Consider the following 15,672-nt stretch of genomic DNA (forward strand, 5'->3'; position numbering starts at 1 on the left):
CATTATTGAATAATTTTTATTATAATTATATTATTATTTGTTATAATTATTTATTATATTATAATTTATAATTTTGTTTTTAAAAAAAATTCATACCCGGGATGCCTACTAGACACTTGTTTGGACAGATTTAAGTGAGTTATTCCTAAGAATTACAGGCCTACAATATAAAACGCCAAATTTCCTTGCAAATAATGGTACCGCATTCAGCACCTTTTTTCTGAAATAATCATACCGCTAGGGAGGTTAAAGCAACATTTTCATTTTCTGGTGTTTACAGAAACTACTGACAAATATGAGTTATATATGAATTATTCTGCTTATAAAATCTCTGCCCTAGTCTGTCCCTTAAGACCCAGTTATTCTTTGGGCAAAGCCTCCTTGGTTCTGACATGGTATAGAGAATAGAGAAGACGAAGCCAAGCTGTCATTCACAGCCCACACTTTATAGACACTTCTCACCTTCCTGCAGGGCCGCCAATCAGGAATTATGGGGCCCCTTACACAGCTTCAGGCATGGGCCCCCTGGAGCAGAAAACCGGGGGGGGGGCTGCCGCCATAAATTGAGAAGCGGGGGGGGCTGCCGCGGATTGAGAAGCGGGGGGGGGCCTTTACACAAAAACGAAGAAATAAAGAAAAAAATATATAAAAAAGGGGGGGGTAGCCATCCGGGGCCCTGGGGACCTCTGGGCCCTTTAATAAAAATAAAATATATATATAAAAAAAAATTATTTTTTTAAAAAGGGGGTTGCAATCTGGGGCCCTGGGGACCTCTGGGCCATTTAATAATATATATATATATATATATATATATATATATATATATATATATATATATATATATATAAATGTATGTGTGTGTGTGTGTGTATATATATATATATATATATATATAAAGAAATTGCAAAAAAGGGGGGTTGCCATCCAGGACCTCTGGGCCCTTTAATAAAAATGAAAAAAAGAAACCTCTGGGCCCTTTAATAATAATAATAAAAAAAAAAATATATATATATATATATATATATATATATATATATATATATATATATATATATATATATATATATATATAAAATTAAAAATAAACATTTATGAAAAAAAGGGGGGTTGCCATCCAGGGCCCTGGGGACCTCAGGGCCCTTTAATAATAATAATAAAAAAAATATATATATATATATATATATATATATATATATATATATATATATAAACAAAAATAAAAAAGTAAACATTTATTAAAAAAAAGGGGGGGTGTGCTACACATGGGGCCCTGGGGACCTCTGAGCCCTTTAATAATAATAATAATATATATATATATATATATATATATATATATATATATATATATATAAATATATATAAAGACAAAAAAATATATATATAAAAAAAATTAGGGCTGCGGAAATTAACGATTAATTGGTCGATTAATCGTTAATTTATTTGGTCGATTAAAATTATTTTGATCGATTGACGATCCGCGGAGTGAGCTCCGCGGTCTCGCCCATAGGAAAGGCCGCGGCTTCGGCCTAGCTCCGGAGCCGCGGCGCGCTGACGTCATCATCACCTGCCCGCCTGCTTGTATCTTCTTCCCTTGCGCACGTGTGTCCATCAGCTACTCTGCAGATGGGTCTGCCTGCCTGATAGTCAGGTAAGAAAGGACAACCATCTGTGTGTGGTAACATTATGGGGCAGATGTATATATTCCTGGAGTATGGGGACAGATGTGTATATTAAAGCATGGGGCAGATGCTGTAATGTACACATCTGCCCCCATGCTGTAATGTACACATTTGCCCCCATGCTGTAATGTAAACATCTGCCCCCATGCTGTAATGTACACATCTGCCCCCATGCTGTAATATACACATCTGCCCCCATACTGCAAGAATATACACATCTGCCCCCATGCTGTAATGTACACATGGGGGCAGATGTGTATATTCTTGCAGTATGGGAGGCAGATGTGTATATTAAAGCATGGGGGCAGATGTGTATATTACAGCATGGAGGCAGATGCTGTAATGTACACATCTGCCCCCATGCTGTAATGTACACATCTGCCCCCATGCTGTAATGTACACATCTGCCCCCATGCTGTAATATACACATCTGCCCCCATACTGCAAGAATATACACATCTGCCCCCATGCTGTAATGTACACATGGGGGCAGATGTGTATATTCTTGCAGTATGGGAGGCAGATGTGTATATTAAAGCATGGGGGCAGATGTGTATATTACAGCATGGAGGCAGATGCTGTAATGTACACATCTGCCCCCATGCTGTAATGTACACATCTGCCCCCATGCTGTAATGTACACATCTGCCCCCTTGCTGTAATATACACATCTGCCCCCATACTGCAAGAATATACACATCTGCCCCCATGCTGTAATGTACACATGGGGGCAGATGTGTATATTCTTGCAGTATGGGAGGCAGATGTGTATATTAAAGCATGGGGGCAGATGTGTATATTACAGCATGGAGGCAGATGCTGTAATGTACACATCTGCCCCCATGCTGTAATGTACACATCTGCCCCCATGCTGTAATGTACACATCTGCCCCCATGCTGTAATATACACATCTGCCCCCATACTGCAAGAATATACACATCTGCCCCCATGCTGTAATGTACACATCTGCCCCCATGCTGTAATGTACACATCTGCCCCCATGCTGTAATGTACACATCTGACCCCATGCTGCAAGAATATACACATCTGCCCCCATACTGCCCCCACCACATTTACCAGTGGCTAATGCAGAGTTGCAATGCAAGGAGATCAGCTAAAAGTAGTTGTATCTGTATGTGCGTTAATTAATCGAAATTAGTCGATTAATCGATTAAAAAAAAAACGATTAATCGAACACAAAAATTTTAATCAGTCACAGCCCTAAAAAAAATATATAAAAAATATATATTTTTTTTATAAAAAAAGGGGGGTTGCCATCCAGGGCCCTGGGGACCTCAGGGCCCTTTAATAATAATAAAAAATATATATATATATATACGTATATATATATATACATAAACAAAAATAAAAAAGTAAACATTTGTTAAAAAAAAGGGGGGGTGTGCCACACATGGGGCCCTGGGGACCTCTGAGCCCTTTAATAATAATAATAATAATATATATATATATATATATATATATATATATATATATATATATATATATATATATATATATATATATAAATATATATAAAGACAAAAAAATATATATATAAAAAAAATATATAAAAAAAATATATTTTTTTTATAAAAAAAGGGGGGTTGCCATCCGGGGCCCTGGGGACCTCTGGGCCCTTTAATAATAATAATAATAATAATAATAATAATATTATATATATATGGGGACCTCCGGACCTCTAAAAAAAAAATGGCTCTTTATTAAAAAATAAAATAAAAATATATATAAAAAATATTTTTTTTATAAAAAATAAATAAAAAAAGGGGGGTTGCCATCCGGGGCCTCCGGGCCCCTGGGGACCTCCGGACCTTTAAAAAAAAAAATTGCCCTAAAAAAAACACCTTACAGGTGTAATGCCTGTACCCCCCTGATGGCGGCCCTGCCTTCCTGTGACAGTCATGTGTCACTAGTCTGCATACATTAAGAGCCACGGGGGAGTGGTCCAAAATGAAAATGAGAATCTAGCTTCTGACTCTGGGCAAAATGTCATAATTTGCATATCAGTAAAAGTGTTGTTTTATCTGTTTGCATATTTTGTAAAAGGAAGACATAAGTGTTCTTTTGGAAGAGCAGATTACAGAGGTACTACAATGTTTATATTCTAGGGTCCTTTTTTTACATTTGCTTGAAGTTCTTTAAGAATGAATAGAAAACATCAACACTTTAACAACTGGGGTGTTACAGAACAGCAATTTATTATCCCTAAGGGAGACAATACTGAATGTAAGATGTTAAAATTTATCATCATTACGAATTGTATCAATCAAAAGAGACCCCTCAACAATGACACATGCATGTTAAAGTTGCATAGCATGAAAAATGGGACTACTAATTCAATGTGCTCTGTACCATGTTCTGGTATAGGAAATCAATGTGGTCAGTGGCTAATCTAAATGTGACATTTCTTCTGCCTCATTTACATGAAGTATTGATCAATATCACCCACTTAACAGCAATACTTAAGTGGTTTTCTTTCAGCTCTTGCACTGTCATTGAATAGTGATCTTATGACATAGGCATTAAGCTTGTGTAAACACATGTGCATTGCTCTTAGGAGTCCTGAAAATTCCCATTTTCATATTGATAGGAAGTTTGTTCGTCAAAGTCCTGTGTCATTCCCTTCTGTTTCCTCCATCCTGACCTGCGTACTTCGTTACTCTGAATAGTGGCGCCATAACTCTTTTTTGTTGGACTGGTGAATGATTCATTGTTCAGTTCAGTTTCCTCTGCTAGTTCATCGTTCTCGATAATTCCACACTTATCTTCACTAAGGTTTTCTGGATCTGCCCATTCCTGCTTCTCTCCTGAAGCGAAGATGCCATAGAATAGAACACCACTATAGTGGACCAGTGCTGCTATAAGAAATACATTCTGCCATTCTTCACGTGTCTATAATGAAAGTATTAAAATAAGGCTGATTCAGAGAAAAGCAATTACCTATATACCAGATACATTATACCTTTAGAGGATGCCACCTCCCCCCCTTAGCTTTAATTACTTTCCTTTACTCCCTAGCAGTAGAATATATATACTTTAAATTACAGTTCCCGAGACCCACACTGCAGTTTGGTTATATAGCCTGGTCTAGGTCCCGACGAGCCTGTGAATGGCTAATGAAGGTGCAACAGCACACCAATCTTCTCCTCTAAGGAAGTTCTTGTTGCTAGATGGACGGCACCATGTAATGTTGTTTAACCCCTTCCAGTCCGCCTGCCCTGGCATCCTCTTTAAAAGTTCTTAACGCCCAGGGGGGCAGGAAGTATTGCCGATCATGTCACCACTGTGATTGGCTGTCACAGTGGTCTATTGATTGGAAGCCGGTCTACCGATGTTTTTTGGGGACCGAGAACCGTTTTCGGTAGCTCTGTCTTTGTGCTACCAGCGTGCTCCCAGTACATAAACATTGCCCGTACAGCAACGCATATGTTGGGCGTGTGGGCATTAAAGCTTATTACTGGGTTCCTGTGATGTAAAGGGATTAACTAGACTTATATAGCTAGATTCAGATATATTTGGGCGGGCGTAGCGTATCTCAGATACACTATGCCGCCGTAAGTCAGAGCAGCAGGTCCTGTATTCACAAAGAAGTTGTGCTCTAACTTAGGGCGGCGTAGTGTAACTGGGCCGGCGTAAGCCCGCCTAATTCAAATGTGTAAGATGTGGGCGTGTTGTATGTAAATTCATTGTGACCCCACGTATATTACTTTTTTACTAACGGCGCATGCGCCGTCCGTGGACGTATCCCAGTGCGCATGCTCCAAATTACGCCGCAAAGACTCATTGGTTTCGACGTGAACGTAACTTACGTCCAGCCCCATTCACGGATGACTTACGCAAACAACATAAAACGTTAAAAATTTGACGCGGTCCCGACGTCCATACTTAACATTGGCTGCGCCATCTTTTTGGTGGTTTATCTTTACGTAAACGGCGTATCTTTACTGCGACGGCCGGGCGTATGTTCGTGAATAGGCGTATCTCGCTGATTTAAATATTCTAGGGGTAAATCAGCGTACACGCCCCTAGCGGCCAGCGTAAATAGGTAGCTAAGATACGACGGCGTAGGAGGTCGTATCTTAGCAACATTTAAGCGTATCTCAGTTTGAGCATACGCTTAATGTTACGACGGCGCGGATTCGGAGTTAAGATGGCGTATCTACTGATACGCCGTCGTAACTGTACCTGAATCCGGCTAATAGTGCTTAATAGGCTTATAGTGTCGCTCTTTCAATCCCCAGTCTGGGTGCTGATGGGCTGATATGATGTAATTTTTCCTTCTGTGTGTAAATATATTTAATGATACATAAATAAAATAATTGATAAAAAAAAGTGTGCATTTTATGTCTTCCAGGAGTGCAGCTTTCAATAAAGCTTTTATAAACTTGTCAAGTACTGAATCCTGTCTTATTAGGAATGTGATATTATAAAACATAGTAAATGTTCCATGTTTTCCTGTAGCTATCTGCTTTTGACTGAGCTCACCTTTTCAACATAAATTAGTATAATTTAATCCAGTGATAAAAAAGCCCAGTAATAGTGTACACATGGTTTACCTTGTGCTTTGTCATAGCACCAACAATGAGTGGACACACCATTCCAGATAAGGTTCCAACTCCATTTGAGATCCCCATAAGAATGCTGGCGTATCGGGGGGCAATGTCTAAGTGGTTCACATTAAAACCTAGAAAAAGAAACTTGTTTCAAAGACATGTATATCAAATAAAACGATCTTTCATACAAATTAGCTTTTATTATATTAGAACTATGATTAAAGAATATTACCTGTTTCATTATGTAGCAAAAACAAAATAGCTTATCCAGAACATCAAAGTCAACAATGCGCTGTGGCAAGTTTTAATATGAGACTCCTCCTCCTAGAATAAGGCTTACCTATAGGTAGTGGAAATATCTCTTAAACATGCGCCGTTTAGGAGACTTTTTTTACTTGTAGTGCGCTGATGATGTAATCGGAGCATGCGCTGGGAAGAAATGGACCTCTGTGCCGTTTCTTTCCTAGCGTGTGCCATTACTGAGGGAGTGACGTCACTCAGCTCCGGCCAAATACAGAGACAGAGTCAGCGGCCCCCGGAAGGAAGAGGGGACAAAATAAATGTGGCGTTCACAGGGGACGGCGTGGGCTTCATTTGCAGGTAAGTATCACATGATGGGCTAGTATGCAATGCATTAACTAACCCATTATGCTTTTCATTTGTAGGGTTTGCACAGAGCAAAAGAGGAAGTAAATCCCGTCGGGGTTTAATTCGTCTTTAACTTGTTGCACAATACACAGGCAAGTTGTACACTCACAGAGCACTTGAAGCACAAGTTCTAGTTGACACTTTTCTAATTTGTAGCAAATTTGCATGGCAAGTCTCTAGCAAGAGCTCTGTAAGTCTACAGCATGAAAATTCAGCCACAGTGACCCCTGTGGCTGAATGACTATTGCACAACATACAGTAACAAAACCAGAACTTGCAGCAGACTTACAGAAAGTTTGCAAATAAAATTGATCTGGAGTCATGCAATGAGAACTTGCTACAATTGTGCAACTAACTTGTGAAGCCTGGAAATTCTAGCAATAGGTTAGTAAGTCATTTTCAAATTTGCAGCACAATTGCTTGCTATCTGGGTATATACACGATGCATGTATATACACAGATGGGGGTCATTTAAACCTGAATTCCAGGTATGGATAATTTTACATAATTACAATGTAACTATGTATGTTTTATACCTGGCTGATCTTTGTTGAAGCTGGAAATCACTGCATTAGACACCGCTATTACAGAGATTGCTGCTATCTTCCGAGTCCCGTGCTGACTGGCTGCCCTACTGCTTAGTGATCACAGGGGTTTACTTGCTTGCCACAGGTGTCATTTAGAGAACACTTTGCTTCTCTCAGTGAATTATTATACGGGGTTTATAAAGCGGCATCAGTTTACACAGCGCTTTACAATGTAGAGGGGGAACAGCACAATTACAGTACAATGCAGGGCAGGTTCTGCAATGAAGTGGAAGTGGTGACATTGTGTGGGCTCAGAATGAGCATGAGGTGATAAGTGCAGTAATATTGTTAGAAAAGCAAATGAATATTCGCTTTTCTAACACTGACTCGCCTCTCAATCAGGTAGCGTGGGTCTGATACCCATTTCCCAATTGGATGAAAGGTCTGGCGATCCTACTGAATGCCTTGGAAGAGGAGGGGATTGCACGGAGGAAGCCGCCATGATCCACACCCAAGGAGGTGGAAGAAAGCTGCCGGACACGCTGCCCGCCTGCCTGCTTCCTAGGTGGGGTAAGTGCAGGGCTTTGATGTCTGGACTGTCTACTAGGGGGGGGGTTGCCGCCGCCACCAGCCGACCGACAGGGAGGGTGGCTGTTTGCCTCCCCCAAAAGAAAAAAACACCAGCTGCCACTGGAGGGAGATATGTACAGGCTGTGGAGTGGAGGGGGAGGGGGTAAAGAAATTAAAGTTTGAGGAGGGTAGAAGTTATTGCAAATAAGAAGATAATTATGAGCATGTTGGAGGGTGGAGAGGGGGGGAAAAGAATGCTGAGAGAAATGGAAAAGATGAAAGTGAACTTTCAGACAACTTGGTGTGGTGCACACTGATGTTTGTACTTGCTTTTTGTAGAAGTGCCTTAGTTAAAGTCCCATGTAGAAAATAGCAGGCACTTTTTTGTGTTGCAGGGAAGGGTGTAGGCAGTTGCCAGAAAGATGATGATGTGTTTCTGTGTTGAGAATGTACCCATGTAGAAAGTGCCAGGCACTTAATGCCAAAGTGGCACTTTGCACAAGAAGTGTCCAGCCTACCCTTGCAAGCCGTCCCAAGAGTTGAACTGAATTTATACTAGGATGGGGTGAGGAAAGGTTAACGATTATTCAATTAAGAGCTAATAAAAAAAGCACATGGTGAAAGTGGATTACTGGTCCTGCATTGTATGTGATGACATCAGTGTGTGAATAGCCGCATAGAGAGGAAGAATGCAGGTGTGAGGGTTAAGGTAAGTAAAATTGTTTGCACTGTACACCAGTGGATCTGGATGTGCATCTGGCATAAAATAATTATCTGCATGCCTCCCCCCACTCACCTGCGATGTGAAATTTACCACTTATTTTTGGGATGTGTAGTGAAACGAGACTCGTAAAAACCTTTTATAATTAGGCTTTACTAAAGTAATGAACAGCAACCAAAGAGGCGACTCTACATGTGGACATCACTGGATGGTCAATACAGAAATCAGATCAATTATTTTCTCTGCAGCCAAAACAAGCCCTGGAGCTGACTGTGGCTTAAATTGAAGAAAGTGGGAAACACCACTAGACAATTCAGATATGATCTAAATCGGATACCTTGTGAATACTCAGTGGAGGTGACAAACAGATTAAGGCCTCATTCACACTTGGCGGACTCCGTCGCTACAGAGTCTGCCTGCTCCCGTCGGCTCAGCGGGAGATCAGTCCGCAGATCTCCGCTGAGCCGACGATGACAAGCTCCTCTCTGCTCACTGAGCGGGGAGGGGCTTGTCGGGCACCGCTGTGTCCCTATGGAGCGATCTGATGAAAACGAACAGCATGTCCGTTTTCATCAGATCTTACCCGATCCAATCCTCATGGACGGATGGGGACGTGGCCCCCATACGTCTGTTTTTAGCGGGTCGGGTCGGATGTCAGCGGACATGTCTCCGCTGACATCCGACGCTCCATAGCGATGCATGGAGCGGCCGTTCAGGTCCGCCGACAGACGGACCCGAACGGCCAAGTGTGAATGAGGCCTTAAGGGATTAGATCTGATAGACAGAGTGCCTGAGGAACTATGGAAGGAAGCATGTAACAACGTACAAGACACAGCAATGAAAACCATCCCAAAGAAGAAGAAATGCAAGAAACCAAATGAGGCTATACAAAAAGCTGAACTTAGAAGGAAGGGAAAAGGCAATGGAGAAAGGGGAGAATATACCCAACTGAATGCAGATTTCAAGAGAATAGCAAGAAGAGACAAAAAGACCCTCTTAAACAATCAATGTAAAGAATTAGAGGGAAACAACAGAATGGGAAAGACTAGAGAGCTTTTCAAGGGAAAGTTTTGTGCAAAGACGGGCATGATAATAGACAAAAATGGCTAGGCCCTCACAGCAGCAGAAGAGATAAAGAGGTGATGGCAAGAATACACAGAAGAACTATACAAGAAAGATCTGAATGGGACATATAACCACGATGAAGCAATCACTGACCTTGAACTGGATATCCTGGAGAGTGGAGTCAAATGGGCCTTAGAAAGCCTTGCTAATAAAAAAGCTAGCAGAAGTGATGGTATCCCAGCTGAGTTATTTAAAATCCTAAAATGATGATGCTATTAAAGTGCTACACTCAATATGCCAAACAAATTTGGAAAACACAACAATGGCCACAAGACTGGAAGAGGTCCGTTTACTGACCAAAGAACTGCATCACCAAAGAATGTTCAAACTACCGTACGATTGCACTCATCTCACACGCTAGCAAGGTTATGCCGAAAATTCTACAACCTAGGCTTCAGCATCATGTGAACTGAGAACTACCACAAGTACAAGCTGGATTTCGAAGAGGCAGAGGAACTAGAGATCAAATTGCCAACATTAAAAATACTAACGAATACTTACAAAGCCATCCACAACTTAGCCCTCAGCTACATCAATAGCCTCATCTCTAAATACCAACCTAATCGTTCTCTTTGTTCCTCTCAAGACCTCCTGCTCTCTAGCTCCCTCGTCACCTCCTCCCATGCTCGCCTCCAGGACTTTTCCAGAGCCTCTCCAATCCTATGGAATGCCTTACCCCAATCTGTCTGTCTATCTCCTTCTCTATTAGCTTTTAGACTATCCCTGAAAACCCTTCTCTTCAGAGAAGCCTATCCTACCCACACCTGTATTTGTATTTTCTCCATCAGCTCATCCCCCACAGTTATTACCTTTTGTTCCACTTGACCCTCCCTTCTAGATTGTAATCTCTAACAAGCAGGGCCCTCTGATCCCTCCTGTATTGATTTGTTTTGTAACTGTACTGTCTGCCCCCATGTTCTAAAGCGCTGCACAAACTGTTGGAACTATATAAATCCTGTATTATAATAATAATAATAATAATAATAATAGTGCTGGAAAACATGGAAGGAAAAAGGAGAAGAGGATGACAGAAAACAAGATGGATAGATAGCATAATCGAAACAATGAACATGAAGTTAAAAAAAATGTTCCGTCTTTTTTTTTTTTTTTAAGTCAGCAGCTACATATACTGCAGCTGCTGACTTCTAAAATAAGGACACTTACCTGTCCAGGGCGCCTGCGATGTCGGCACCCTAAGCCGAGCTTGTGGCTTCACATCCTGGTTCCCTACTGCGCATGCGCGATCCCACTAGTCCCTGCTGTCTTCTAAAACCTGTGTGTCTCGTGTTGCGCGATCCCATTAGTCCCTCCTCTCTTCTAAAACGTGTGTGTCTCATATTGCGCGATCCCACTAGTCCCTGCTGTCTTCTAAAACCTGTGTGTCTCCCAGAAGACAGCAGGGGGGACAAAGGAAATGGCATAGATACCCGCGGGTGGCTCGGGTATCTATGCGGGGGACAAAGGAAATGGCGTAGATACCCGCGGGTGGCTCGGGTATCTATGCGGGGGACAAAGGAAATGGCGTAGATACCCGCGGGTGGCTCGGGTATCTATGTCCGGAAGTGGGAGCAAAATACCTGTATTAAACAGGTATCTGCTCCACCCCTCCTCTCGAAAGGTGCCAAATGTGACACCGGAGGGGATGAAGGGTTCTAAAAAGTGGAAGATCCATTTGTGGGTGGAACTCCGCTTTAAGGAAGCTCCAGGAGGCCGTGGAGGACAGAAAAGCCTGGTGTTTTAATGGTCCAAGAGATCACGAAGAGTCGGACACGACTAAACGACTGAACAACAACAAAATAATGAAATGTGATTATTTTGTTCCCATGTCTTTTACTATTAAAGTTGCCAGACAGTTGGATTTGGGCTTCAATACATATTAATGTTTATACATTAGTGTCTCTATATTAGTGGAGAGTTCTTATAATGCATAAACTTGTATATGGTGTCATTTTCTTTTTTTAATTAGATTCGGTATGATTATTCACGCATAACAGCAGCCTCCAGCATCCTTGCAGAGTGATTTGCTAATCAGTGTTGGAAGATTGCAGCGTGTTAATAAAACAAACTAGAGAAAACAAAATGATCATTTGCATTCTAAAATAACAAATGCTCCATCTGGCATACATAACAGATTACCCAGATGTTATCGGGCCGCAGTCTCAACATTAATTAAAGGAACACTCAAGCATTAGCGCCATTGTTTGAAGAAATTAAAACAAGAGGAAGCAGTGGAATATGTTTAATTAAGCACTGACCATATCTTTAAACAGCAGTTGCAGCAAAGAATGATAAAAAGAGAAGAAGTGATAACATTGGGGAATATTGCCCCTATTTCACGAGGCTTATGTCCAAACTGGATGTGTGGCATACGTTAAAAAAAACAGTAGAGAATGGGAGGATGCAAGAAAGATGCTTACTGTCAGGAGAAGAGAGGAGTGAGGAAAGTTGGGGAAAAGTAACAGCTTTAGTACCTTTACCTTATACAGTACATTATTATTCTGATTACCTTTAAAGGGGTTGTAAAGGTACAATTTTTTTTCCCTAAATAGCTTCCTTTACCTCAATGCAGTCCTCCTTCACTTACCTCATCCTTCCATTTTGCTTTTAAATGTCCTTATTTATTCTGAGAAATCCTCACTTCCTGTTCTTCTGTCTGTAACTCCACACAGTAATGCAAGGCTTTCTCCCTGGTGTGGAGTGTCGTGCTCGCCCCCTCCCTTAGACTACAGGAGCGATTTTTCTGACAGAATTCCGTTGAAGCTGTCTTGCATACACGCTGTCACACCAAATTCAGACCGTCCAAAACGCGGCGACGTACAACACTACGACGAGCCCAGGAAAATTAAGTTCAATGCTTCCGAGCATGCGTCGACTTGATTCTGAGCATGCATGTTTTTTTTCTCCGTCGGAGTTTCATACAGACGAATGGAATTTCCAATAGAAAAACTCGGATGGGCACAGACACAGTCGGAATATCCGATGCAAAAATTCCATCTGACTTTTTCCATCGGAAAAATTCCGATCGTGTGTACAATGCATTAGTGTCCTGGGGCGCTTGGGTCTTTTAGGACTCTAGCAACCCCTGCTGTTGATATAACTATTTAGTATCTAGCAGAAAGTAAGTTGTATAGGCTATAGTTACACAGGAGGTATTACACAAGAAATTACATTCATTAAAAATTTCTAGCGATTATTCTCTAGCAATTAATCACTAAACAGATTGAATTAATGGCTCCGTATGATATCCCTCCGATAACACAAGTCACATGTAGTAGAAATTATTTTTATGGTGTACTATGCTCCAGTTATGTTCAATTAATTGCTATTACATGAGTCTGTATGATACCTTTGTAACTTACTTCACAGGAAAATTATTTCTCCATATGTTTGATCAATAGCTAGCTACACCTAGCTATTAAAATTGAATTAAAGCCTATAAAAGGAAACATTTCTGTCAGAAGAGACTCTGGTGGTGGATTGACTAAAAGCAAATAGGCACTTTGCAAGAGGCATCGCACTTTGCATTAGAATTCTCCCCAGAGCTTAGTGAATGTGGTGAAATTTCAAATTGGAAAAGTTATCCAATCAAAAAAAAATGCATTTCTGGTTGCACATGATTGGATAAGGAAAGTCAGCAGAGCTTCACATCATTCACTAAGCTTTGAGGAAAATCCCCATGCAAAGTGCAACTTCCCTTGCCTTTAGTAAACAAACCCTTATGTTTCATTCTAAAGGTCCCTTTTCAGCCCTTTCCATATGCAGGTCAATGTACATTTTTGGTATGATTTAGGCACCAGGATGAATTAACTCCCATGCACATGTGCGAGAGTTAAAGAGGAACTGCAATTGGCTCACATAATTTCGAATAAAAACATATTTGCCATTCTGAAGCTTCCCTCCAACCACTTTGCATATTATTTCATATATACTGTGATTCTGTACTTGCCAAATATGCTGCAGAAATGTCCCCCCACTAAGTCTGGCTTCAACCATTTTAACTGTGGGCAGCTTCAGCTGCTGCCTGTTCACTTCCTGGATTTACACAGACACACAGAGGCACACCGCCAGCTCTGCAGCCCTGCAGCTCTCATTGGCACTCTTATGACTCACCCCCCCCCCCCCCCCTCCCTTCCTGCAAACTCTCACAAGAGTGAGAGAGAGAGAGCTGTGCATGATGTCATAAGCCTAGGCTTTTTACCACACAAGAAACAGGAAGTGGGCTGTATAAGGTAGGGTAACCAGACATCCCCGGTTTCAGGGGACAGTCCCCAGATTGAGGACGCTGTCCCTGGACCAAGTCTGTCCCCAGTTTTGTCCCCAGATTGGATTTGAACAGGGGCTGGGGCAATTTCAAAGACAGTGAGTGCAGAATAAAAAAACAAAAATTCAGAATTGCACATCCCCGCTGTGCCCCTTTCTGATGATCATATGCTGGTCGGAGCGGAGGGAATATTTCTTTAGTTTCGGGTGCATGCCCATTCAGCTCCACTCGCATGTTCTTCTGCCTTGGCTCAAGTCCCGGCCAGCAGCCTGCCTCTCCTTGCCTTCCCTGGCAGAGTGATCTTCCTCCGCACCCCACTCAGTAGTAGCCGGGGCCCGGAGAGTAAGACTTGACGGGCTGTAAGGCGGGCAGCGGCGGGCAGAGAGTCGCTGATTGCCACCATTACTAGTAAAAGTCCCCGGATTTCATTTTAAAAATCTGGTCACCTTAGTATAAGGTAAAGTTAAGTTAAAACAACAAGGGTAGAAGATTTAATAGATGGGAAGAAAAAATTACTGAAGGTCTGTTTTAAGTCATCCTGAACCAGTCAATTAAGATGGCCGAAGACACCAAAGAAGATTGGAAGGCTGGGCTAGAAGCAGTGGCAGAGTGACATGAGATTACATCACTGGAAGGGACCAATGCTGTGCATACTTGAACATTATGTCAAAAGTGCTGGGAACCCTCAGCGAATTTTAGGTCCCCTTTAAGCACTACCGCTTAAAGCGGTTGTAAACCCGCATATAATTTTATTTTTTTATTTTTTTACACCTGCAAGGCAAAAGCCATAATGAGCTTGTATATTAGCTCATTATGAAATACTTACCTCGGAACGAGGTAGGGAACTTACCTGGTCCACGCCAAGCCGAGCGTGTCTTCCGGGTATCGCCGCTCCAGCGCTGTGATTGGCTGGAGCGGCGATGGCGTCACTCCCGCGCATGCGCGCGGGAGATTTCCTTTCCGGCATGGGTCGGCGGGGCCGGCCCTTCAGCCGAGGATCCCCCCTGCACATGCGCCGCTGCAATCAGCGGCGCATTGCGAGGGGTATATCTCCTAAACCGTACAGGTTTAGGAGATATTCTTTATACCTACAGGTAAGCCTTATTATAGGCCTTATTATAGGCTTACCTGTAGGCAAAAGTCAAAAAAGTGGGTTTACAACCACTTTAACTTAACAACTAAAGACCTCTGTCTAAATAAGTACCAAATCCAGTTACTATATAATGCACAAGCCTTATAAAGTATTAAGTATATAACACCTGCAACATTTTTTTCATCACACTGTTGTACAGTATTGTTGCCACACCCCATTACAAGAAGCTGCATTAGATGGACTTCACTGGGAGGCTCAACAGGTATTTGTGGGACTTTGTAAGGGAACAAAGAATTAATTGCAAGTACAGGTGCATGTATAATTAAGTGCAGCACGTATTTCTTATGTAACTGGTAGGCCATAGTTCAGCTTTAATACACAATTTCAATATTATTAATTAGATTTTAAAAATCTCCCAAGCAGAGCTCTGTGCCTATTGGCATAAAATAATCTTCTCCTGATTTAATCAGTGTATG

The 15,672-nt window shown here is 41.6% G+C and overlaps 1 protein-coding gene across 1 annotated transcript in view; it reads right to left on the bottom strand.

Moving 5' to 3' along the window:
• Window positions 1-3,877: 3,877 nt before the first annotated feature.
• SLC17A8 (solute carrier family 17 member 8) overlaps window positions 3,878-15,672 on the bottom strand; it is a 49,199-nt gene continuing 37,404 nt past the window's right edge. The window contains exons 11-12 of the mRNA XM_040344328.1: window positions 6,255-6,382; window positions 3,878-4,590 (exon numbers count right to left, since the gene is read on the bottom strand). Coding sequence (XP_040200262.1) covers window positions 4,252-4,590; window positions 6,255-6,382 — 467 coding nt within the window. The 3' untranslated portion in view covers window positions 3,878-4,251. The remainder of the gene's footprint in view (window positions 4,591-6,254; window positions 6,383-15,672) is intronic.

The sequence above is a fragment of the Rana temporaria genome, chromosome 3 (genome assembly GCF_905171775.1).
Source record: "Rana temporaria chromosome 3, aRanTem1.1, whole genome shotgun sequence".
NCBI lineage: Eukaryota > Metazoa > Chordata > Amphibia > Anura > Ranidae > Rana > Rana temporaria.